The sequence below is a fragment of the Muntiacus reevesi genome, chromosome 14 (assembly GCF_963930625.1).
Source record: "Muntiacus reevesi chromosome 14, mMunRee1.1, whole genome shotgun sequence".
Taxonomy (NCBI): Eukaryota; Metazoa; Chordata; class Mammalia; order Artiodactyla; family Cervidae; genus Muntiacus; species Muntiacus reevesi.
Window position 1 is genome coordinate 570,097 of NC_089262.1, and position 24,191 is coordinate 594,287.

At 68.0% G+C, this 24,191-nt stretch overlaps 1 protein-coding gene across 1 annotated transcript in view; it reads right to left on the reverse strand.

Annotated features, from left to right (window-relative positions):
* Positions 1 to 23,885, reverse strand: part of SLC12A7 (solute carrier family 12 member 7) — a 38,060-nt gene extending 14,175 nt beyond the window's left edge. The window contains exons 1-16 of the mRNA XM_065905315.1: positions 23,666 to 23,885; positions 10,427 to 10,521; positions 9,982 to 10,104; positions 9,356 to 9,502; positions 8,155 to 8,209; positions 6,837 to 6,967; positions 6,363 to 6,604; positions 5,664 to 5,875; positions 4,882 to 5,049; positions 3,360 to 3,458; positions 2,808 to 2,865; positions 2,351 to 2,525; positions 1,738 to 1,856; positions 1,535 to 1,633; positions 1,158 to 1,277; positions 435 to 539 (exon numbers count right to left, since the gene is read on the reverse strand). Of these exons, the coding sequence (XP_065761387.1) occupies positions 435 to 539; positions 1,158 to 1,277; positions 1,535 to 1,633; positions 1,738 to 1,856; positions 2,351 to 2,525; positions 2,808 to 2,865; positions 3,360 to 3,458; positions 4,882 to 5,049; positions 5,664 to 5,875; positions 6,363 to 6,604; positions 6,837 to 6,967; positions 8,155 to 8,209; positions 9,356 to 9,502; positions 9,982 to 10,104; positions 10,427 to 10,521; positions 23,666 to 23,789 (2,072 nt within the window). The 5' untranslated portion in view covers positions 23,790 to 23,885. The remainder of the gene's footprint in view (positions 1 to 434; positions 540 to 1,157; positions 1,278 to 1,534; positions 1,634 to 1,737; positions 1,857 to 2,350; positions 2,526 to 2,807; positions 2,866 to 3,359; positions 3,459 to 4,881; positions 5,050 to 5,663; positions 5,876 to 6,362; positions 6,605 to 6,836; positions 6,968 to 8,154; positions 8,210 to 9,355; positions 9,503 to 9,981; positions 10,105 to 10,426; positions 10,522 to 23,665) is intronic.
* Positions 23,886 to 24,191: the final 306 nt, after the last annotated feature.

A 24,191-nucleotide genomic window follows, 5' to 3' on the forward strand; every position in this document is an offset into this window, starting at 1 on the left:
ACCAGGGGGAGCCCGTGTTCCAGGGGGCAGCACCCCCCAGGAGTGAGGCGGCAGGCAGGCCCCGTCCATCCGTGGTGGGGCCCCAACTAGCTCCGCTCACCCCCGCACCCGACGCCCCGAGCAGAGATCAGACCCGAGATGAGTGGTCCCGGCACTCGATGACCACCACCCCTAATGGGGGGCACCCCTTCGCCCCGTGAGGCCTGACCTCAGGATGGGGTGTGGGGCCAGCTGGGAGATCCCAGTTCTCGGGGACCACGGCCCCTAATAGGGGGGCACCCCTTCCCTTCCCCCCGTGAGGCCTAACCTCAGGAAGGGGCACAGGGCCAGCTGAGTGGTCCCGGCGCTCGGGGACCACCGCTCCTAAAGGGGGGTGGGGCACCCCTTCTCCCCGTGAGGCCTGACCTCAGGGCGGGGGGGTGTGCGCGGCTCACCTCCAGTTCTTGGTATGCAGCGGGCCGTGCTCCACATGCAGCAGGGCGTAGCGGGCGGCATTCAAGGACAGCCCGCGGATGCCATCGCCCCACTCCTTCTCGGCTCTGTGGGGGGTAGTGCAGGGATGAGGCCCAGCCCCCAGCACACCCAGCCCCCAGCATACCCAGGGGGACCCACAGGCAGCCAGCTCAGGGGCGTGGGGGTCTCTCAGTGCTTCTGTGACAAAGGGGCGGCTTCCCGAGCTGGGCAGGAACTGGCCAGACAGGGGAGGGGGGGTCCAGGTGGGGCTGATGGGGGTGCAGGGCTCGCCGGAGCGGTCGAGGCCCCCAGACCCTCCCTCCAAGCTTGGAAGAGCTGGACGGGGCCGTCAGGCTTCACCCCCCAGAGGCCTCTCATCACCCCCACCCAGCCCAAGAGGCCCCCAAGTCCCTCCCCCGCAAGGCCTCTGCTCCCGGAGGGGGCCAGGGCATGAAGGGGAAATGCCCCCGTGATGGACCCAGGGCTCTGAGATGCAGGTAACCTGCGCATCGCTTAGGGTTTTACAGGGAACCCTTTAGAAGCGTTATAACGCAGCACACATCAGTGCCATCATTAGACAGATCTCAGCTCACAGACACACTGCTAAAAGAGTGTGGTTTCTGCACTTGGACACAGACAAACGCAGAGACACATCGTGACAAACACGAGCGGACCAGAAGAGGTGCCCGCGGCCGCCAGCTCACCCGCGGTACTCGATGTACTTGTAGATGCAGCCGGCGATGAGCATGGCGCACAGCGCGTAGTACCAGGAGCAGATGAACATCAGGGCGAAGCAGAGGCTCATGCCCAGGAAGGACAGGGTCCTGGGGGGTGGCAGCCCAGGCCCACGCTCACCACCCAGACCCCAAGCCCGCGCCCGAGCAGCCGCCCAAGGCCGCCCCCCAGCCCAGCAGAAGGACCCAGGCCTTGGTGCCGGCCGAGGCTCGTCCACCTGGGCCGTCCCGAGGGCTGAAGCGGCCCCAGGGCTGGGAGATGGCCGGTCCAGGGAAGACAGCCGGGGCCCGGGGGTGGCTGCCCCCTACACGCCCCCTGGAAGGCAGGGGCAGCTCCGCACGCTCACCAGTGGTAGTACTTGAAGCGCGGGCGCCAGCTGGGCGTGCGCAGCAGTGTCTGCAGGGCGCAGGCCAGGTTCACGAACATGTAGCACATCAGGAAAAACCTGGGGCGCGGGCGGCAGCGTGAGGGCCGGGCCGGGCCGGGCCCCGGGGGTCCTCCCAGCCTCATCCGCGCCCCCATGAGCAGGTGCCCCCGGCAGCCACTCACATGGACAGGATGGGGGCCACGCTGTCCAGGGAGGCGATGAGGATGCCCGTCTCGCAGATGAGCGCCGTGAGCAGCAGGGCCCACGTGGGCTCCCCGTTGGCCTTCCCATGGCCAAACACCTGCCCGGAGAAGGGGGCGGCACCGTTAGAACGCTTACGTGTGGGCAAGAGGCCGAGATGCTCGCATTCAGCTCAAAGTAGGCCTCGGGGCAGCGACACAAGGACAGAGCACACCCAGCACAGCCAGGAGGAGAGGCCGGAGGGCGGAGCCCGGGGCTCCCGTCGAGTGCCGGCCGGGGGCACAGCCTGGGAGGGCCCCGCGGGGACCGTGCTGCTGGGCCTGGGCCCTCCCCCGCCGCCGAGCGAGAGCAGGGCTCCTGGGAGGAAGCTTTGCCCCCGGCCTCCTTCCCCCACGCGGTCCGGGATGGGAAACCCAGAGCCTGAGGCAGATGCAGAGAGAGACGAGAACACAGGCCTGGGGTGGGGTGGCCAGGCTGCAGGTGGGGACCTGCGTCTCCCTGCCTTTGACCGCGACGCTCACGCTCGGGGGCAGACCCCAGGTCCTCAGAGGCAGGCTTACCAGGGGTCTCACACACGTGATGGGGGGCGCTCACCTGCAGGAAGGGGACGATGGAGTCCCGGGCGATGGCCTGCAGCAGGCGTGGCGCCCCAGTCAGGCTCTGCAGGCCGGCCCCGCAGGTGGAGAAGAAGGAGCCGATGACGATGACCCAGGGCGAAGGCCAGGCCAGCATCCCGATGACGAGGTTCCCCTGCAGGGCCTCCCCGAACCTGGGGGCGGGGGGCAAGCTTCCAGGGAGTGGCCGAGGACAGACACCACCTCCCACCTCCCGAGACGGAGCGACAGCCCCCTGGAGCCCCTGCACCCAGCTCTCCCGGGGCCCGGGGTCACGGTGCGGGTTCCCGGGTCCAGGCTCCAGGGCAAGAGGGACGCAGAGGCCAGACCCCAGCCTGCTGGCCGCTGGGACACCCTGCCTTCCCCAGTTTCAACGCTGGTCACCAAGGAAACCAGTGCTGGCCCAGAAGCTGCCGGAAGCCATGAACGAAACATACTTATCTCGTAAGATCACGCCTTCGATGCACGCCCCGAAAAGCACGATGCAGGAGAGGTCTGCAGCCTGGGTCAAGGACGTGGCAGGCAGCACATGCTGGCCACAGGTGGGCCTGGACCAGCCCCCTGCCTGCCCACCCCATCTTGGGTCGCGGCCCCCCTGGACGGGATACCTCAGGTCAGTCGGGATGGGCCTGGTCCTCGGCGTGACTACTGCTGGGACCAAGCGGGAACCCTCGCCGGCTGGGAAGAACTTGGAGAGAAACGGCCCCACCGGCAAGGCGACGCCAGGGGCCCCCGCGTGACAAAAGCGTGGTGCGGACACACACGTAGCTGCACGTGACTCACGTATCACAGAGCTGTGTGCTCAGGACGTGCAGTTCTCAGACAAAGCCAAGCTCTTCAACCAACCCAGGCTGGAGACGGGGCGTCCCAGTCAGGGCGAGGCCGCCCGGGGGTGGGGGCGGCACCTGGAGGAGGAGCAGAGGGTGCGGCCACAAGCAGAGGATGGTACAGCCGCCTACCCCCGCCCGACACTGGGCCCCCAAGGATACAAATGAAAGACGTGGTCACGATGGCCAGGATGGTCCCGGTGGGAATGGACTTCTGCGCGTCCCTGAGGTCCCCAGACCGGTTTGAGCCCGCCATGATGCCTGTGGAAGCAGAGGGGGGTGGTGGTCCCCGGACACGCCTGGGAGACGCTGCCCGCCCAGCACTCTCAGGCAGAGTCCAAGGATGGTGGGCTGGGGAGGGGGTTCCTCACAATGCACGGGAGAGACCCCAGGCTGCACGGAGCCACTGTCCGCACTCTGGGCCTCAGACCAGGCTGGACCTCACCGCACAATGCAGGACTGCAGGGCACGTGGGTGGGCACCCCGAGTCCCCCACACTGTCTGCAGGACAGCCGCCCAGCCGTGAACCAAGTCACGGCAGAGACCAGAGCACGGCTCAGCCCAGGGCGCCAATGCCAGCCCTAGCTCCTGTGAGCATCCAGCTCGGACCTCGTCCCCAGAACGTGGTTAATCCCCGCGGCCGGGAGTCAGAAAGTCCCGGGAGACCGCTGCCAAATGCTGACTCACCCCCGGGCCAGGCCTGGGTCAGTGCGTGGCCGGGCCTCAGCCCCCCGCCCCCCTCAGCGAGCAGCCTCCGCCTCCACCCCCATCGCTCCATCTAGCAGATAAACTCTAAGTGAGTCCATCTGAGCTCAGAGCACGTCCTCATGGTGGCACGTCTGTCAGCGCCTGTGATCTGTCCCGGGCGTGGCGTCAGCAGAGCCCGTGGGCATGGTGCCACAGGGCGTGGAAACACCCGCACCCACAGGGGAGGCTCCTGCGCCCTCATCACCAACAGGTGGGGGGACAGGAACACAGGAGGAAGACCCCAAGGGGCTGGACCCCACCGCTAGCTACCGCCTAAGTGAGACGCGGCCCACGTCCACGGGGAGCCTGGAGACAGGTCTGTCCACCCCTGGCTCTGAGCCACGGGCAGCAGGGGAGCACCCCCGGCAGTGTGTGGGGACAGGCTCTGGGGGGGCCTGGGGCAGGAGGGACCGACACGCAATGACGACAGGCTGCTCAGTCACCCGGGGACCAGGGGTCCAGGGAGACGGGGTCAGGGAGATGGGGGTGCCAAGGCTGGCGGGCTCCCCTGTTCAGGGCCAGGCTGAGGGCTGCCCAGGAGCAGGTGTGCGTGCGTGTGCACACATGTGAGCCCGCAGACAACTGTGTGTGTGTACGCGTGGGGGTGGGGGCTGCCTGCACCCCAGTCCCTCCAGGAAGGTCAGCGGACTCTCTCACAACAAGGATGGTGGCCTCTGACCGTCGTCGCGTCCACTGCCAACGCCAAGGTCACAGGGCTTCTCTGAACAACCCGGGCTCCCGAGAGAGCGTGCACAAACCTGCCGACGCCACACAGCTTCCCAGGCCCCCCCTCGGGACAGACGGGGAGCGGAGACCCTTGGGCTCGTCTCTTGAGCCAAAAGGAACAGAAATGGGGCGTGGGAGTTGGGGGGCCTGACCCGCTGGGAGCAGAAACGGGGGCGGGGCGTGTGCCAGACCCCCGGGACCCAGGCCTCACCGGTCACGGACGGGAAGTAGATGCCGACCAGCATGGTGAAGTAGGTCATGATGTCGGTCAGCACGTAGGGCAGCCCGTGGGCACGGGCCTCCTCTGGCACGGCCACTGAGGGCACCCCCTTCTTCTCCACAAATGCCCCCTTGTCCGCGTACGCGCTCCACAGGTTGTCTGCGGGGGCAGGGGTGGCTCCTGAGACCCGAGTGCCCGCCCAGGGCTCAGCCCCCCAACGCTGACCCCGCCTGGACAGGGATGCGGACGCGGAACAATTGAGCCCGGAGAAAACCACGTCTCCTGACGGCCGGAGCAAAGGCTTCAGTGCTGGAGTCTGAAGAGGACGCCCATCGCGGGCGACAGCCGGGCACCGATGAGCTGCCCGAGGCACGCTGCCCGCCCCCTCCTCGTTAACCCCCGACTGCTGCTCCACAAGCCCAAAGCTGGGGGCACGACGCCGGGGCCTGACCTGCCCCCCGACAGCGCACCAGGCGTCTAAGCTTGGGGAGCACCTGCCCGGAGGCCCCAGAGTCAGCAACTGGGGACGCAGTCACACGGCCACCAGCAGGACAGGACAGGACCCCAAGGAGCGGGCGTGGGTGGCCCAGGCGGCAGAGACCTGCTGGACACTCACCCAGGGAGGGATGCTCACCCAGGGGACGGACACTCACCTGGGGGGGACTTTCACCCAGGAGGAGACGCTCACCCAGAGCAGCTTACTCACAGGGGGACAGTCACCCAGAAGGGGACACTCGTCATGATGGGCCAGTCCCCTGGGAGGGGACACTCACCCAGGAGGACACCGCTGGCCACGCCCGGGATGCCCTGGATCTCGGTGACGTTGTTGTGGAGGAAGTACTGGTCGCAGGAAGTGCTGTCCGCGGAGCCGTTGCAGAAGATGCCCCAGAGCGCGGTGGTCGCTGAGCCGTTGTTGGCGGTGCGGACTTTGGCACAGATGTCGAAACCACGTCGGGCCAGCGTGCGGTTCCCCAGCAGACAGACCCTGGTGGGGGCAGGCAGCAAAAAGCCTCCGGCCACTGCCCTGCCCCGTAACCGAGCATGGCCAGGGGCCTCTGGGCAGGGGCTGCTGACACTCTCCACTCGGCTACAGGGGCGTCCACGGGCGACATGCCCCGGTCTGTCCCGCCACCCTCTGCTCTGGGGCGTCTGGCGTGCCGTAGAGGAGCCAGGCCTGGGGGACTCACGGCCAGCGCCGCCCCCACCAGGCGCCCCCTGGACCAGCCCATGTGGGCTGAGCGGGGGCTCGCTCACTCTGTGACCGGGGCTGCCACCTTCAGTCCCAAAGGGGACAAGGAGGGACCCTGCTCAGGGGCTCCGGTGAGGATGGGCCTCGGCCGGGAGCAGCACAGTGCTGCCAGACGGGCCTCAGGCCTGCCAGGCCGGAGCGCCGACAGCTGTGGACACAGCCCGGCCCCCGGCCCGGCCGACACGCTCTGCGGGTGCAGCCCCGGCCCCGGCGGGGGACTCACGGGATGTCGGGCGGGTCGAAGGCAGTTTTGATGACGCCGGCGTAGATGGCGAGGATGGACAGCACCACGCAGGCCAGGAACACCAGGGCCAGCTTGTTGACGTACTTGACGCCCACGAAGACCACCGCGGCCATGAGGGCCAGCGTGCAGGTCCCGTACACGCGCATGTTGTGCAGCAGGGCCGCGGCCTCGCCCCCCGCGCCCTCGGGGCGCACGATGGCCGCGCCGGGGGAGATGTAGGTCTGCGGGGCACAGGGCCGGGTCGGGAGAGCCGCCCGCCCTGCCAAGGGGACCCCGGGAGCACGAGGGGCGGGGGCGCCTGCCCCCCAGAGGGCCTTCTCAGGGGCTCTGAGCTGGGTGTCACCCACCCTGTGGGCCCCCACGCCTGCAGATGCCACTGGGACAGACCCTCAGGTCACCGGACGGCCACCGATGCGCTGGACAGAGGAACCCGGCCCGAAACAAAGGACTTACCAAAAAAATCTCAATGGTCCCCAAAATGTACATGGCCCCCGCAAACGTGGTGCCCAGGTAGAAGCAGAGGCCCACGGCCCCCCCGAACTCCGGCCCCAGAGACCGCGAGATCATGTAGTAGGAGCCGCCCGCTGCAAGACATGCCGAACAGGGTACGGCGGGTCAGCACACGCTCCCGGGAACACAGGCCTCCCGGGCAGACGGGCTCATCCCCGCGACGGCGCGCCAGGCGGCCGGCACGGGCCGCCCCCGCGGGCAGCCAACTTTGGACGCCGTGGCGGAAGGAGGTGCAGCCCCAAGCAGGAGGCCAGGACCCAGGGCCGAGAGCACGACGGCCGGCACCTGCGTTCTCAACTCCGTCGGGGGTCGTTTAGGAAACCGAGTCACCTGCCCCCCATCACACTCCGGGCGTGGTGCACCCGGTGGGCCGGCCCGTCCCTGGTCCTGCGGCTCGTGGGCTGAGACCCCACGGGGACACCGACCAGGGACTGTGCGTGCAAGGCACACCTGCACGACACCCGAGGGCACACAGCCTCCTGAGGAACGGCGGACCCTCGGGGGGCTGACCACAGGGCCCCCCGGGACCCCCGGCCACTCCCCAGCCCCGCCGTGCTTAGTCTGGCAATGAGCCGCCTCGGGAACAGAACCACAATCTGTGGGAAACCAGAGTCTAGAACCAAAGAGACGCCACGGCTCGTGAGGCGCCAGCCACATCCACGGGCGGCAGCGAGAACCAATAGGAAGTGCCTCGGAGGCGTTCTGGAGGAGGGACCGGCTTCACGGGGACCCCAGGGGACGAGCCGCAGGCACGCACCCCAGCCTAGCCTCACAGAAGCCCCGCTGGCCCCAGGGGTGGGGACACAGGGTGGGCGGGGGGCTCCCTGCTCAACCGCAGGGTCACTGCCCACGGGGCCCCTGGAGGGCAAGCCGCTGCCACCTGCCCCTCTGGACGCAGGCTCGCTCCCGCCCTGGGACCGCTCTCGGCTGCCCCGAGGCCACCTGGTGGTGGGGCACTTCAGTCGCTCAGCGCGTCCACGGCTTTGCGACACCATGGACTGCAGCCCGCCAGACTCTTTCGTGCATGGGATTTTCCAGGCAAGAACACTGGAGTGGGCTGCCATTCCCTTCTCCAGGGATCTTCCCACCCAGGGATCCAACCCAGGTCTCCTGCACTGCAGGCGGATTCTTCACCCCTGAGCCACCTGGGAAGCCCGAGGTCACCCGGGGTGCAGGGCAAAGGTCATAGGAAGTGGTCACGCAGCACCGTCCACCCATGCGGCCCCTCCTCACCACGCCCGGCTCCCCGCAGCTCCCCTACCTGGGACCACGCCATTGGTCGCGATCGCGCTCATGGAGATGGCGGTCAGCATCGTCTGCGGACAGACAGGGGGCCTCTCAGAAGACGGAGGGTTTCCAACAGTCCCCTCAGCATGCAGACGGCGCCAGGCCCAGGACAGGGCCACCTGCAGGCCAGCCCCCAGCTTCTGACTGCGGAAGGGCTGGGCGGCCGCGTGGCCGGAGCACTCAGGACCTCGGCGACTTGAGCCACAATGTCGAGCTCCTAGGATCACCCAGGGGACCCCCGGCTCAAAGCCCTCCTGCACTGAAGGGCTGGCTTCTAGCCAGTGCCTACTTCCCATGGGAGGCAAGAGGTCCCATCGAGATGCCCGTTTCCTCGGGGGATGCAGGGGAATGCCGTGGAGGCACACCTCCCGTGAAGCACCCAGGACCCCATCTGTGGTGGAGGACCACCACAGCCTCTCCAGGGTGGGCCACCTCCAGCCCCACCACCTGAGCAGGGAAGTGGCCACACCTGCGGGCTGCAGGGCCTTCATGTCACAACCTGAGAAGCGGACAGAACAGTCCCGGGGAGGCGTGAGGCCTCAGCAACCAGCTGGCCAGGTCCTGCTGGGCGCACTTCCAGCTCAACAAGGCCCTGCTGTTTCCCGCTTTCATCAGTTTTGGGGGAGATTCTTCCAAAGATGCTCCCGGGTGCGCAGTGAAAGCAGCATGTGCAGAAGATCCCAGTGCGACCCCACAGGAGGCCCGCGGAGCGGGCGGGGCCTGGGGGACCCTGGTGATCTGCCCGCCAGGTCCTCTCGGGCAGGTGGCGCTTGCGGTCAGGGCGGCTGAACGGCCCTTCTCGCCACAGGAACGGAGGGAGGGGCAGGGCCGGTGCTGGGGGCCACCTGCAGGGGGCCTGGAGCGCCCTGGTCTGAACACGTCACCAGTGGGCGTCCCCTCCTTCCAGTGGGAGCCCCAGGAAACACCCAGATGCTCCCAGTGGGCAGGGGGGCTGCGGGAAGTGCAGGACGGACAGACAGCTGGGAGTGGTGACCGTCCAGGAACACTCACTCACCCCACTCCCGCGGAGGCTCCACCAGGCCCCATCCCCGCCGGCCCGTCAGCAGCCAAGGGCCGACCTGCCCCGGGCAAGGGTGGGGGTCCCAACGGTCAGGCCCCCCACTTGCGGGCAAGGGTGGGGTTCTGACGGGGGCCCCGACGCCCCCTCCACTCACGCAGGTGCAGCACAGGGACACGATGAGGAAGGCCTCCAGCACGCCGGCTGCCCCCACGATCCACGTGAGGCGCAGAAAGAGGATCACGCCCAGGATGTTCTGCAGGCAGGGCAGGTAGACGCCGATGAAGGTGCCCATGCCAGGGCTCTGCAAGAGGGCGGGCGCCGTCAGGGCCGGGCCAGAGCTGCGTCCACACCCCGGGTCCCCGGGAGCGCAGACAGGCCACCAGTCCCTAAACCACGACGGGCACAGAAACACCGGGCCAGACAGACACCGCCGTGTCCTGACCACGGGGTGGATGTGCCAGCGAGTCACGCCTTCCCAAGGGTCCCGCCCGCACGGGGCCCAGACGCGGCCTGGTAGAGGGGTTGCCGCACTGCAGGGTAACCGCGGGAGGGTGTGTGATGGAAATGGCCCGGGTCCCTGCACAGACCATGGCCCAGGAAGCCAGCCCGTCCTGCGGAGAGCCAGCATGACCCCAGCGCCAGGTGGCCCACTCGGGATCTGGGGCCCAGGGTGGGGGGCACCTTGGCCTGGAGGGCGAGTGGGGGTGGCGTAGCCCAGGGGGCAGGCATCAGGGGGTCCCGGGGGCAGCTGCGGGGGGTCCCGGGGGCGGCTGCGGGCACCTTGGCCTGCCGCCGCCGGCTGTCCTCTGCCTCCTCGTGCTCCACCACGCCCTGGCTCAGGTTGGTGTAGTTGGCCAGCTTGTTGAGCAGCGAGGACACCATCGGGTTACTGTCCATCTCCTCCTGTTTTGGGGCCAAAATGTGGAGTCAGTTACACGCTGCCCCACCCCAACCCCGATGCACAGTCCAACTGACCAGATCAAGCATCTGGGCGCATCCCCGCTCCCCCAAAGTGGGCAGGAGGCCCTGGACACAGACCAGGGGTCAGGGGTTCGAGGTCAGAGCTCCAGGGCTCCCAAGTGGCCCGCGTCCAGCCCCTGCGAGGGGCTCCCTGAGGCCTCAGCCGGGACCCTCGGTTCACCGTGAGGCCGGGGGTGGGCCTCTTCTCTTGTGCGGATGACGGCTCCTTGTGCCACCTCCCGCTTAGGGGGGGAGTGAGGTTCACCTCAAAGAGCGCCATGTTCTTCCCTTCGTAGACGCTCTCTGTGTCCGCCTCCCCATGGCTGATGAACGGGCTGCTCTCCCTGGGGTGTCCGTCTCCTGCGGGGAGGGGTGAGCTCAGACGGGGAGGGGCTTGGTCAGACGGGATAGGGCGTGGCCAGACGCGGAGGGGGTTGGTCAGACCGGGTGTGGTCAGATGTGGCGGGAGTCACAGGGGGCGACGAGGGAACCGGCCTCTCTCGATCTGGCCCTCACACCCTCAGTGATCTGCTCGGGCGAGGGCGCGGGGCAGAGATGAGGCCCAGGGCCGCACTGGGTTCAGGAGCGTGGGGCTCAGCCCCAGCATCGCAGGTCCCACAGGACAAACATCTCATGACCAGCGGCTCCCGCAAGCATGGCCGTGAGCGTCTGCCAGGACCAGGGGTCGCCCCTCACCGCCCAGCCCCCCAAAATCCAGAGGCCCCACTCAGCTCCACGCCCCTCCACCAAGGCCTCCCAGCCCCTCCCCGGAAGCTGCCCAGGGGTTAGCCCCGGGCCTGCTGGATGGACCTGCGCTGCCCAGCCCGGGGACCACCGTGGGGCGCACAGGCCCAGAGCTGGGGTCCGTGCATGCGGGGTGACCGCCAGCAGACGGACGCCGGGAGCACGGTGAGAGCCGGAGGCAGGGCTGGTGCGTGCAAGCCGACCACCCAGCAGACCAAGCTCAGGTGAACGTGAGGGTCACGGGCTATGACACCAGGAGAGGATGCGCCTGCCGCCTGCCGGAGCTCCTGAGCCCCAACAGGCAGAGCTGAAAGCCAAGCGGGACCACCCACAGGGCGGGGCCCCCTGCGTGGGGACACAGGCCGGCTCCAGAAGCTTCCGGAAGGGGGGAGGGAGAAGATATCCTGCGCTCACTCGCGTGTTCTCTGAAACCGAGGTTCTGACATCAGGTCAAAGCAAAGGCCACAACACACCCCTACGGACCCCATTTCCTCCCTCAGGGGGTCTTCCCGACCCAGGGGTGGGACCTCTTTCTCTTACGACTCCTGCAGGGGCACGCGGGCGCTCTGCCGCGCGCCACCTGGGAAGCCCTTTAAGAAACACAGCTGCCCTCAGCCAGGCAAGAACTCGCCTGAACGGCCCCTCCCTGTCTCCTTCCCGCTTCCCGCCTGTCACTCAGCACCCTTTCCCGGTCCCCACGACTCGGCCTTTCCGGTAATAACAATCCTTTTTCTGGTAAGGAGAGCCCCACGTTTCCGACTGCGTCTCTGGCGTAAACGAAGCTGCAGAGAGCTGTCTGCAGACTGGACGCTGGAGGACACGCAGGCCGGCGCAGCCACGCCAGCCGCCCCCGGAGGGGTGTCGGGTTCCCCCTGCCCGACCTTGCACAAAGTCACGGCCCCCGCCTGGGTCTTGTATTTCTCATCCGGGAGGGGCGGCTGGTGCAGGCAGGGCCTCCGCTCCGCTGTCACAGAAGCCCTGGGGCGCCCACCCCAGCCCCGCCTGGAAGCACAGCCTAAGCAGGTGTGGCTCTGGAGGGGTGGCCGGGCACCTGCAGTGGGTCTAACCCCCAGGAAAGCAAGCGGCAACCTCAATCGGGAGCTGGGACAGTCTGCCCATCCCTGCAACTGAGAGAGCTCTGAGACCAGAGGCCGGAGGGGAACAGAAGGGGCCGGGGCGCGGACAGGCCACCACCAGGGTGCACGGGCCCGGGTCGGGCGGGTGTGGGAGCTCGTCCCGCACCCAGGACGGCCCTGGAGACTGGGAGGTGAAATGGCGAATGCCCCTCCCCCAGGCCAGGACGGCCGCTCGCTGCAGGCGGGGCAGGTGTGGCGGGTGCCTGCACACGGGAAGCCCGGCTCCCGGGAGGGGGGCCTCCGCCTTCCCACATCGCTGCTTCTGGCCACGGTGTTGACATCACGTGCAACGAGCAGGGGACGCGGGACACACACGAAACGCACCAGGGACACAGCAGCACACGCCCCGAGCGTCTCCATAAACCCCCGGCCTGGAGGCCGCCCCCGCCCCGCACACCGCAAGCTCGGTGCCCATGGGGATCGCCAGGATGCGCCTCCCTCCCCTCCTGGAGACTCCCCCAGGGCTCGCTCAGCAGGGACCAGCGCAAGCAGTCTCCTCCCCAGTCTGTTCCAGCAGAGACCCCTAACTGAAGATCAAAGAGCAAGTGCCCCCTGGGCTCCCCTGGTGGCCCGGGGTGAGGAGCCGCGTGCCAAGCGGGAGACACGGGTCCCAGCCCTGGGCTGGGAAGGCACCAGGCGCCCCAGAGCAGCGAAGCGCGTGCCCCTGGAGCCTGTGGTCTGCAGCAAGAGGAGCCGCCGCAGCAGAAGGCCGGGGCAGCAGCAAAGACCCAGCACGGCCAAAATAAAAAACACAAAACACCCACGCAGAGATCGGGGTCATAATTAAAGGAAAAATCCAATGTTTCCACCTGAGGGGCTCACCTGTGCTTCCACAAAACAGAAAACACCTGTCACCCTTAACCACTCTCACCTCTGCAGAATACACAGCGGCAGCTTTTATCTCAAGCAAGCAGCAGGTTACAACTCCCGTTGGCACAAAGGAGTCCCTGGCACGAAGACCCCCAGGGCCTGAGCCCTCCGTTCACACGGGGGCTCTGAAGGGCCAGGGTCCTCCTGGGGCTCACTCTGCTTGTTCGTGATGACAGGGACCCAGGACCAGCCCAGGCAGAGGGAATCCCGGGGACCTCACCCATCCAGCCTCCTGGGGCGGGTCCCCGGTGTCCCCGAGGGCCCAGCGGCTGTCAGGACACGTGACGAGGGCACCCCCAGTGCAGATCCGGCGTCCAGGGCCAAGCTGGCTAGGAGGGCAAGCCCACCCTGCCGTCCCAGCCCAGGCACTCAGGAGAGGCAGCCCCACTGGGTAACCTGCTCTAGTGGGCAGGCCAGGCTGGCATCAGACGTCTAATTACGGAACGGCCTGGAGGCCGTGGGGCGGACCCCCACCGCTCCCAGCAGAGCCGGCCCCTGCGTCTGTCGGTTCGTTCCCCACTCACCCACACAGCCCGCCTCGGTTCACAGGTGGGGCCCCCTCAGAAGCCCCCAGCGTGCCACCTCTGGGGCTCACCCCGCACGCTGACCCACCCAGCGGCCTCCGCCCTTTTCACCTGCCCTGCGTCCGGTTCCCCACACCAGTTTTGATGCCCCACTGATGGCTCCATGAGATGCAAACTGGACCCTGAGTCCGTAAACCTGAGTGGGGAGCAGGGACGTGTGGACACAGGGCTCCGGACTCGGGGCGGGAAGTCCACACGGCGCTCTGGCTCCTGCTCTCCCGAGAAGGCTGGGCGTCCCTGCCATGAACACAACAGGGCCTTCTGCAACGCGTGGGGGTGGCCGGCACCAGGCAGGGGCAGAGCCTCGGTCAGAGCCCTGACCGCCGAGGCCCCGTGGGCAGCAGCTCCTCCCCCTCCGCTGGGCCTGTGTTTGGGGCTCAGCACGTGTCTCGGGAAAGGCCCAAAGGTGCTCCTGAGGGTCAGCTGGGCCATGACCCCTTCCCGCCGCTGGGCGTGGGCGGCGGGGGGCACCCAGTCCTCCCGGGGGGCGCAGGGCACCTCCAGCACAGCAGTCCCACCTGCGGACGTCATGATGAGCCTGACCGGCCATGCCCTGGGCTCCCCACGCGGCTGCGGCCACAGCCCCTGCGGCGGGCTCTCCTCCAAGTCACCCGGGGCTGGGACCAGGAGTTTCAGGTCCCACGACACCCAGAGTAACGAGCGCCCCCTGCCCTCCATGCTCTGCGGCCAGGATCAACGCTGGATCTGACATCCAGGGCCTGGCCACCAGCGCACAGTCCGAGGGGCACGGGCCCAGAAGCAGCACCCTGCGGTCAGGCCGGAGCAACTGGACCGCTCGAGCCCGGGGGCTTCCATGCTGTCACAGCAAGTTTGGGGCTGAAACAGTAACTTGTTCTGCAGCGAGGACAGAGCAAACATTGAGAGGAAAGCAGAGGACAGAGCCGCCCATGGCCCCTCCAGTCGATACCGCCTCCGGCACAGGCATCTCCCCCAGCATCTGCTCCCGGAGGGCCAGCCGGCATTCCCACATGGGGCTCCGGCGGTAGACAGAGTCTCCAGCCCACAGCTGGGAGCCACGAGGGGGGCGGCAGGTGGACGAGCCCCAGACCCCCAGAGCCTCCACTGGGGGGACAAGCCCCGGCTCCCAGAGCCTCCACGGGGTGGACAAGCCCCGGCTCCCAGAGCCTCCACGGGGCGGACGAGCCCCAGAGCCTCCGTGGGGTGGATGAGCCCCCCAGGGCCTCCAGGGGCGGACGAGCCCCGGGCCCCAGAGCCTCCACAGGGGTGGACGAGCCCCAGAGCCTCCGTGGGCTGGATGAGCCCCCCAGGGCCTCCAGGGGCGGACGAGCCCCGACCACCAGAGCCTCTGCGGGTCTCCCTGACCCTCGCTCTCGGCCTGCGAGGCCCCCAGGCCATCTCAGGGAGGAGCAGACGCCGAGATGCCACGTGCCAGGGGCCAGGCCGGGTGACTCCCGAGTTGGCAAATTTAGCCTCTGTCCTGTGCAACCAGCCCTTCTGGCCCACCCTGAGCCGACCCTGCCACCAACACAGCCCCCTTGGCAGAGCTATAGGCAGTGTCATCCCACCCCGGGTCACAGTGCAGGGCGGGAGGCAGGCCGGCACCCCGCCCCCAACCGGGAGCGCCCTCCACACGCGTGTGCCTGGCATCTGGCTGGCCGCCCGGAGCCAGTGCCTGGCGGGCGGGCGAGCTCAGCGTGAAAAGGCGGGCAGGGCCTGCTCACAGCACCTCCGAAAGGCCCTCATGAAAGGGCACTCACTCCCGAGGGCATCCCGCCACTAGCACCCTGGCACAACCGGGAATGAGCCGAAAGCGGCAGCAGGTGGCAGGGGCACGGGGAAAGGCCCACCGGCCCGGGTGTCCTGCTCACCGCCCCTAATCCACCACCGCTGCCTCCCACGCTCTCCCACAGAGCCCAGGACAAAGGTCCTCCTGCAAAACCCCAAGGACTGGGGGTGCTCAGAGAGAAGGACTCAGGAAGGCGCCAGGGCTGGGGGGGACACGGCTGCCCTTCAACCAGGACCGAGGCCACAGCCACCCCAACAGCCGGGCCAAAGACACCCCCTGCCGAGTCGGGGTGGCTCCGGGCGTCTTGGCTACCAAGAGGCGCCAACACAGAGGAGCAGCCAGACACCTGGGGTGCACACCGAATCACGGTTAACACACAGCCCTCGGCGCTGAGCTGGCTCCTCCAGAACAGAGCACGTTCCAGGGACTTTCCTCCCGTCTGGACATGACCCCACGCCGGGCGGCGAGGGCCGCCGGTGGACTCAGGGAACCTGGCTCCCCGCCCCGCCTTGGTCACATCACTGCCGCGGCCGCTCCGGTCGCTCCTCTCTCAGGGATCCGCGACTGTGATCCCAGCCTAGGTGGGGTGCAGGGCCGGCCCAGCCAGGGCGGGAGGCGGGCGCCCCGTGGCCTCCTGGGACGGCTCCCGTTACTGGCTCAGGCTCCATCTGGCTGTGGTCAAGACCCCCGCTCAGAGAGAGGAGGAAACCCAAGAACCACCTCGTGCTCCTCTCCTCTGATGCTGGCTCCACACGATCCCTCCCCAGGGACCGAACCGGCCCACGAGCCTCCCGAGAACCGGGCCTGATCCAAGGGTCACCTCCAGGACAGGCCGGCTCCAGGGCAGGAAAGCAGGCAGGGTGAGAAGCCTCAGCAAGGTGCGGGGTCTCTGAGGGGCCTCCTGACCCCCCGGGGGACAGCCCGCTCCAGTGGACACCTGAGAGACGGCACCCTGGGGGACAGCCGTACGCTGACCACGTGCAGACCCCAGACGGCTTGGCTGCAGAGCAGCTACAGACGGGGCAGAAGGGGGCGGTTCTGGCTGCGAGGGGCAAGCGCAGGCCCACAGGCCCGTCCGGCTCCCTGCTCAGCAAGCCGAGTCGGGGAGGCTCCGGGCGTCTTGGCTACCAAGGACAACCTGAGCCCCGGAAATTGGCGCAGGGTCACAGGTCCCACCCCGGCCGCGCGAGGCTCAGAAACAGAACTTCCACCTCCCCCCGACTCTGTTCTCAAAAAGAAAGCAGCCCCAAAACAGGAAACAAACGCAGGCCGGGGCCCCAGCAGACACCCCAGGACCTGGCCTCTGGGCCCGAGCAGAGGCGCGGGTAGCTGGCCCCGTGCAGATGCCCGAGGTCCCGGGCAAGACCCCGCCCACCAGCCGGGGCGAGCTGCAGACCCCCGCCCCCCAGCCACAGGGCACCTGGACGGGGCACTCACTGGGGCTCCTGGCAGCGGGCTCCGGGCCCAACACAGCGCGGGCCGCCTTGGACGGGGGAGCGGCCATGGATGGGGGAGCCAGGGCGTCTCATTCCTGGGCTGGTCCCACCGCAGCGCGGCTTATCTGCACAGACCAGGCCTGGCTCTCGGGGGAGCGCCCGCTTTCTCATAAAAAAAAGGTGTTAACCCTTCATGCCCTGTTCTCGCTGCAGGCAGCGCTGCCCCAGGCCCCCAAGCAGGCAGCCCACGGTGGCCGCCCGCCGCAGACTGCAAGGCCCCAGGCCCAGCTGCCATGCCAGGGCGCTGCGCACTCCCGCCAGGCCCGAGACCTGGCCTGGCCTCACTCTCACGGGCCCCAGGGTGGCGGGGGGCTCTTCCCTCCTCAGCCCGAAGGCAGTGGCTGCAGAGACGACAGTCCACACTCACCGCCGGACAGCAGCCCCCGCCCGGAGGCCTCACGTGTGTGCAGCCAGGGATGGAGGTCCCAGGTGGCTGGCCGGCGACACACGTCCACCCACAGCCTGTGGCTCCGATCCCCACCCCAAGCCCGACCACAGGCCCTGGGAAGGTGTACCCCCGCCCGAGGCCGCCATCCCCCTGTGCAGCAGTGCAGGCTGACCCAGAGGTCACCCGGCCAGGCACCAGGACCTGCCGGGGTCGGCTCAAGACTGCGGCCGCTGGGCAGAGCCCCATCCCCACAGACAGGTTCTCTGGGGGCAGGAAGCGGAGGGCAGCCCCTCACCCACGGTGTCCAGCCTGACAGACACCTCTAGCCACCTCGACTGCCGCTGCACAGCCTGAGATGCCCTGAACTGCAGTAGATCAAGACCCTGGGGACCGCAGCCCTGACGAGGCCACGAGCTCATCACCGTCTCTGGGCCAGCCCCCGGCAGCCCAGCGAGACTCCCCCACCTCCCCCACCAGGCAGAGCTTACCAGCCCACCGCCCGCCTCCACACAGGGGAAGCGGCGTGCTAAGTTGCTCATATCTGACTCCTTGCAACCCTGTGAACCCTAGCCTGCCAGGCTCCTCCACCCACAGGATTCTCCAGGCAGGAATACTGGAGTGAGTTGCCATTTCCTCCTCCAGGGGACCTTCCTGACCCCGGGATCGAACCTGCACGTGCGTCTCTTGCGTTTCCTGCATTGCAGGCTGGTTCTTTACCACGGAAATTCCCTGGTGGCTCAGAGAGTAAAGAATCTGCCTCCAACGTGGGAGACCTGGGTTCAGTCCCTGCGTCGCGAAGATCCCCTGGAGGAGGCATGGCAACCAACTCCAGTGTTCTTGCCTGGAGCGTTCTGTGGACAGAGGAGCCTGGCGGGCCACAGTTCACGGGGTCACAGAGAGCCGGACACGACACAGCGACCTCACTGTCTTTTCTATCTTTCCTTTACCGCTAGCGCCACCTGGGAAGCCCAAAGCAGTGGACCTTTAGAGTCAATTACCCTGATAATCCCCGTGGCTGCTGGTCCCCTTGAATCCCAGGGTGAGAAGGGGACCCCGCTGTCCAACAAGACTCGGGGCACTGCCAACAAGCAGGTCTCCCCGTGCTGGGGCAGCAGTGCATTCCTTCACCCAGCCCGCTGCCCAGTCCGCTGCGGGGCAGGGGGCGGTGAGCAGGCCTGGTTCACTGGGCACAGCGGCCCCTCCACGCACATGCCCCGCAGGCCTCCGGGCCCTGATTCCCTGGGGGACCCCGTGGAGCACACAGCTCCTCTGCCCAGGACTGCCAGGGACCCACACACCCAGCAGTGCTCCAGCCAGCGCCCCAGACACACACAGGCACGCACAGACACGCAGAGACACGCAGAGACACGCAGAGACACAGGCACACACAGAGACACAGACAGACACATACAGACACACACAGACACGCAGAGACACAGAGACACGCACACAGACACGCACAGACGCACAGACACGCAGACACACACAGACATGCAGAGACACAGACAAACACACACAGGCACGCACAGACACGCAGAGACACGCAGAGACACAGAGACACAGACAGACGCACACAGACACGCAGAGACACACAGACACGCACACAGACACGCACAGACACACAGACACGCACAGACACAGACAGACACACAGAGACACAGACACAAAAAAGACACACACAGACACGGAGACATGCACACACACACACGCACACAGACACGCAGACACACGCACAGACACACATAGACACACAGAGACACACACACGCACACAGACACGCAGACATGCACACACACAGAAACACAGAGACACGCAGAGACACACGCACACGCACAGACACACATAGACACAGACACACACAGGCACGCACAGACACGCAGAGACACGCAGAGACACAGAGACACAGACAGACACACACAGACACGCACAGACACACAGAGACACAGACACAAAAAAGACACACACAGACACACGCACACGCACAGACACACATAGACACACAGAGACACACAGAGACACACAGACACGCAGAGACACACACACAGACACGCACACACACACAGACAGACACACAGAGACACACAGAGACACACACACGCACACAGACACGCAGACATGCACACACACAGAAACACAGAGACACATGCACACGCACAGACACACACAGACACACACAGACACAGACAAACATGCATGGACACACCCAGACACAGGCACACACACACACACACAGCATCGACCCCGACAGGACGGCCGCCCGCGGGCCGCAGCCGCCTCCCCGTGGAAGCCCCCGGGTCAGCTCAGAGTCCCGCGGCTCCAGGCCCTGAGTCACCGCCCTGAGGTGCTGGTCCTAGGCCAGGATCCCCCGCCCCCACCCAGGGGCTGCATCCCAGGGAGCTGAATTTCTGGAGGGCAGACTGCTGGTCTGCATAGGTGTCGGACAGCCCGCATCCCTCTGGTCTGCTCAGGCGCCAGGCCCAGCACAGATACATACGCCCCCATCACCGGAGGAAGCCACACACACAGAGGCCTGTCTGCAGGGCCAGCCACTCCTGGTTGGAGGTCACAGCTCACCTTCAAGGGAGGCAGGTGGGTGCTGGCTTCCACTGGACGGAGCCGCTCCCAGGGCAGGGGGCCTGCAGCTAGGAGGCGTCGGGCGGGACCGTCATGGGGTCGGGCAGTCCTGCTCATTGTGCGGGCAGGGCCGAGGGCCGCGCCTCCCTGCCGGCGCAGAAGCGTCCCCTTGAGACGCCACCCTGACGCCCAGCGGCTCATGAAGCTCCAGTCCCCCCTTGCACCCTAAATCACAAGCTGGTCCCTACAGCCACCCTCCCCCAAGACGGCGCAGAGACGCCCTGCTCACTCATTGACGTCCCTGGACCAAGACGAACCAGGGTGGATGCTCCACGACCTTCACGGAACAAACTGCAACTGCTGGAATCTAATGCCCAGCGGCCCCGGGCCCGCCCAGCCCCTGGGGGGGGGTTGCTGTCAGAGACAGACCCTCGGGAGTATCTCTCACACCCAGACTCAGGCGGCCAGCACCGCTGGTGTCCACAGCTCAGACACCCACCCAGCACAGAATCGAGATCGGGGGTCCGGGTGCATTCCAGAGGAAAGACCCCAGGGTGGGGTCTAAGGCTCCTCACAGGACTCGAGGGCACGTGAGCAGAGAACAGACTCAGATCCGGGCACAGGCATCTGAGCGGGGCCAGCATGGCCCACGGGGGACGGGCACCCCCAGGAGGCAGCACCTCCAGCTGTCTGACCGGATACAGACACCCCAGCACACGTGACCTGGCCCCGGGGGCCTCCACGCCAAGGCTCACACACGCCTGCAAACACGCACACACACAGGTCTGCGGGGCTCAGCAGGGAAACTCTGCCAAGAAAAGGACCCGTGGCCTGGAGGTGGCCCCAGAGCCTCCACGGGCACGGGAAGCCAGGCCACAGGCTGCCCGCTCTGTGAGCGTCCAGGCCTGGGCCGTCCTGCGCCTTTAAAGACGGAATCCGGCCCTCCCGTCCCCTCTGTCCAGCATCACGACTCTCCCGAGTCAGCCCAGACCGCCCACAGAGATTCCCACGGCGGGGGTGCCGGACACGGGCCGGGGTCAGCCCTTCCTGCTCAGCGTCCGCAGCCCTTCCTTCCTGGAGCCCCATGACGGGGCAACGCCGACGCCTGACCCGCGGACAGACCCCACAGGCTCGTCCCGGGCCCCTGCGGCCGTACTCACGTCCTTCGCCCAGCGCCCCGCTCCGCGCTCTGGCTGGCCCAGGGCAGCCCCTCGAGAACCACGGCCACACTGGGCAACGGGCAGCACAGAGCCCAGAACCCTGCAGTCCCAGCGGAACCCAAGATGATGCCCCCAGGGCTTCCGGGGCCGGCTCCCCAGAGGTCAAGGAAGCCCCCAGGTGACCCTCAGGGCCTGAGCCGCAGAGCAGGAAATCACAGGAAAGGCATCCAAAGAGGAAGCGCCAGCGAGGAAGGGGAAGTGAGAGCAGAGCCGGGGAAGCGGACGGTCTGGGGGGAGCCGGGCGGGACCCCCTGTGCAGGGGCTGGCGGGATCCGGCGGCCACCCTGGGGGCGCACACAACACCTTCCCAACACTGGACAACCCCCACTGCCCGCAGGCCTCCCCCCAGCTCTAAAGCCGAGGCCTGCCAACCCGATTCAGCCAAGGTCAGCACAGCAGCGGCAGTGCAAGGTCAAGGCTCGGGTGTCGGCCACCGCACCCCGACGGAGGCCTGGGCCTCGGACGGCCAGGAAGCGGGCCCTGGCTTCGCACGCTGACCACAGGGCCCCACGCGGGCCTGGCCCGGGGCGCAGGGGAGCGCAGGCAGTTGGGCGGCCTCTGTGTGTAACGGGCTTGCGTGCCAGGCCTGCGGGCTCAGGCCGGGCAGATTCCGGGTCAGCCAAGAAGGCTGCAGCAGTGAGCCCCGCCCCTCCCCTTCCTGGGGGCAGCCCGCCCCCGGCCCTCACCCTGGGGTTGCACGCCTATTTCCAGCCTGGTCCAGCTCAGGAGGGCCTCCCTGAGCTTGTCTCACCAGCACCATCAGGAGGCCCACCCGGAAAGCCAGGCGCCTCCCAGGGGTTTCAAGGGCCAGCCACAGAGTCGGAAAGGAGCTCCAGTGACCCTGTGAGTAGGCATGGCCCTGGGCTGGACCAGGGGGGCAAGGACCCCGCACACGGGTCTGCAGAGGGGCTTCACCAGCGCTTCCGTGCTGCAGAAGCAGGACGGAAGGGCCCCTCAACGAGCAGGACGAGCGCTGCTTCCCAGCCGCCCCATCACAGGGACAGTGCCTTGGCTATCACAGGGCCTCTCGGCACCGCTGTGGTCGGCTTCAGGCAGACTCCGAAAGGCAACAGCACGCCTTCCTGTGACCTCTCGGGGGCTCTGCCCAGGGAACCAAGGCCTCCACCGCCATTTCTCTGAGGCAACGTGAGCGAAGGACACCGAAGTCCCAGGTTCAGTTCTGTGCCAGCTCATTCAAGTGCCAGGGTCAACTCAGAGCCCGGAGGACTTGTCAACAGGCACACGAGATGCCCACACGCGGTGTTCGCCGGGGCCCCTGCCTCTGAACATGCAAGCAAATGGTATTCTAGACAAGCCCAAAGCAGGAGCCTCAGAGGGAGGGCGGGCGGGGGGCTCACGGCCCCCCTGCAGCCACATCCAGCTCTGCAGACAGCCACTGAGGCCCGCCGGAGAAGGGGCCAGCTGGGGGGGGTGGGGGGGAGGGTTGCCTTCCTAGGGGGCGGTAAGGGTCCCCTGAGGACCTGATGGCTCCTGGGGGCCAGGAAGGCCGCTGGCCCGCTAGCTGGAGCCGCAGTGGGGAAGGCTGGGCTCGGGGACTCTACCTGCAAGTCCCACCTGCTTTCCACAGGCAGCTGGCTGGAGCCCTGCCCAGTCCCACAGCTCTGGGCAGAGGAAAGGAGGCGGACCCCGAGGGAGGGCCAGGACCCTGCGGACCGGGATGGCGCACTGCCCCAGGGAGGGCCCAGCCTCGCGTCCTGGAGGCAGCTCTGAAGGACCTGTCGCCTGCCTTGGCGTCTCCATCTTTCCTGCCTGGTCACCTGCTCCCCAATGCTGCAGGGACCCCAACTTCAACGGGGCCCTGAGCCTGAACATGAAGCAGCGCCCTCGGGTGACTCACCCACCAGCCCTAGGGAAGTCGGGGCCTGGAGCCAGGTGATGGAGAAGCAGGCCGGGGATCCCAGGGATCCCTGCCCCCCCCCCCCCCCAACCTCCGCCAAGAGGAAGTGAAAGTGCCAGAAACCTCTGGGTTCCAGAAGCACAGGGGCAGGAGGACCCGGTCTGAGCAAGCTCTGTGGCCGGTGGAGGAGGCCTTTCCCCGCCCCGGCGGGGACCCGCTGTCCTTCCAGCCCAGGACCCCACAGGGCAGTGGGCTGGTCCTCCCGGCCGCTTATCTGCCTGGCGGCCCTTTGCCCCAGAGCAAGCGGCGCGCAGTGGAGCAGAGGCGGCCGGGAAGGAAGCAGGCAGGCACTCCGCCCCCCTCGGCCTCTCCGGGGGTGGAGGTCACAGCAGGTCGCCCGGGGGGCCTGGGGACGCTCTCGGAGAGGCCCTCCTCCGTCTCCATAGCTACCCAGGGCGTCTCGCACCTCCCCACGACCCCACCCCGAGTTGGGGAAAGGTGCTTCCTGGGCCCCGGGGCGGCGGGGGAGGGGGACATGAACCCACCGCCCCTGAAGCCGTCGCCCTGCGCCCCCACCACGAAGCTCGGGGAGGGGGCCGCGGCAGGCAGGAGACGGGGCGACGGGAGGGGAACCGCAGGGGCAGGCAAAGTGGTGGGAACTAGCGAGGAGTGAGAGGCACCGGCGGGGCCGGGAGGGGGCGGAGAGAGCCCCACAGCCCTTCGGGGCGCGCCGTCCGCCCCCCCGCCCCGCGGCCGCCCCTCCTCCCGAGACGCCCTCCCCTCCGGCCCCGGCCGCCCCACCGGCCCGCCGCCCCGCGCAGCCGGGCCTCCGCCTTTGTCCCGCGGGCAGGTGCGGCCGCGCTCACCCAGGCTCGGGCAGTCGGGCTCGCCGCCCTCGGGCGCGCCTGGCGCCTCGCTCGGCTCCGCCGCCTCCTCCTGGCCGCCGTCCGCCCGCGCCTCCACGGGCACCACGGTGAAGTTGGTGGGCATGGCGAGCCCGGAGCTCCGGCCACTCTGCAGTCCCCGCTCGGCTCCGCGCGCTCGGGCGCGGCTCCGCCCGCTCCCGCCGACGCGGCCGGACCAGGGCGCAGGGGCGGGGTCCGCGCGGCCCGCCCCCGGCCCGCCCGCCCCACGTGACCGCACCTGCCGGCCCGCCGCCCGGGCGAAGTTTGTGCGCCCAGACCGCGCCGGGCGCCCTCCGCTGAGAACCCCGTCCCCGCCCGCGCTGGGGGCCGCCGCGGCCTCCGGACCCCCGGCCGGCCCCGCCCCAGCGGTGACTTTCGGTTCCGGCGCTGCCCGCTTTGCCAATGTCCGGCGCAGGCCTCTGCCCACTTAGCGCCCTCACTGCCAGCCCGCTGCCCGCAGCTGGACCCCCTCCGGCCTCACTGACCC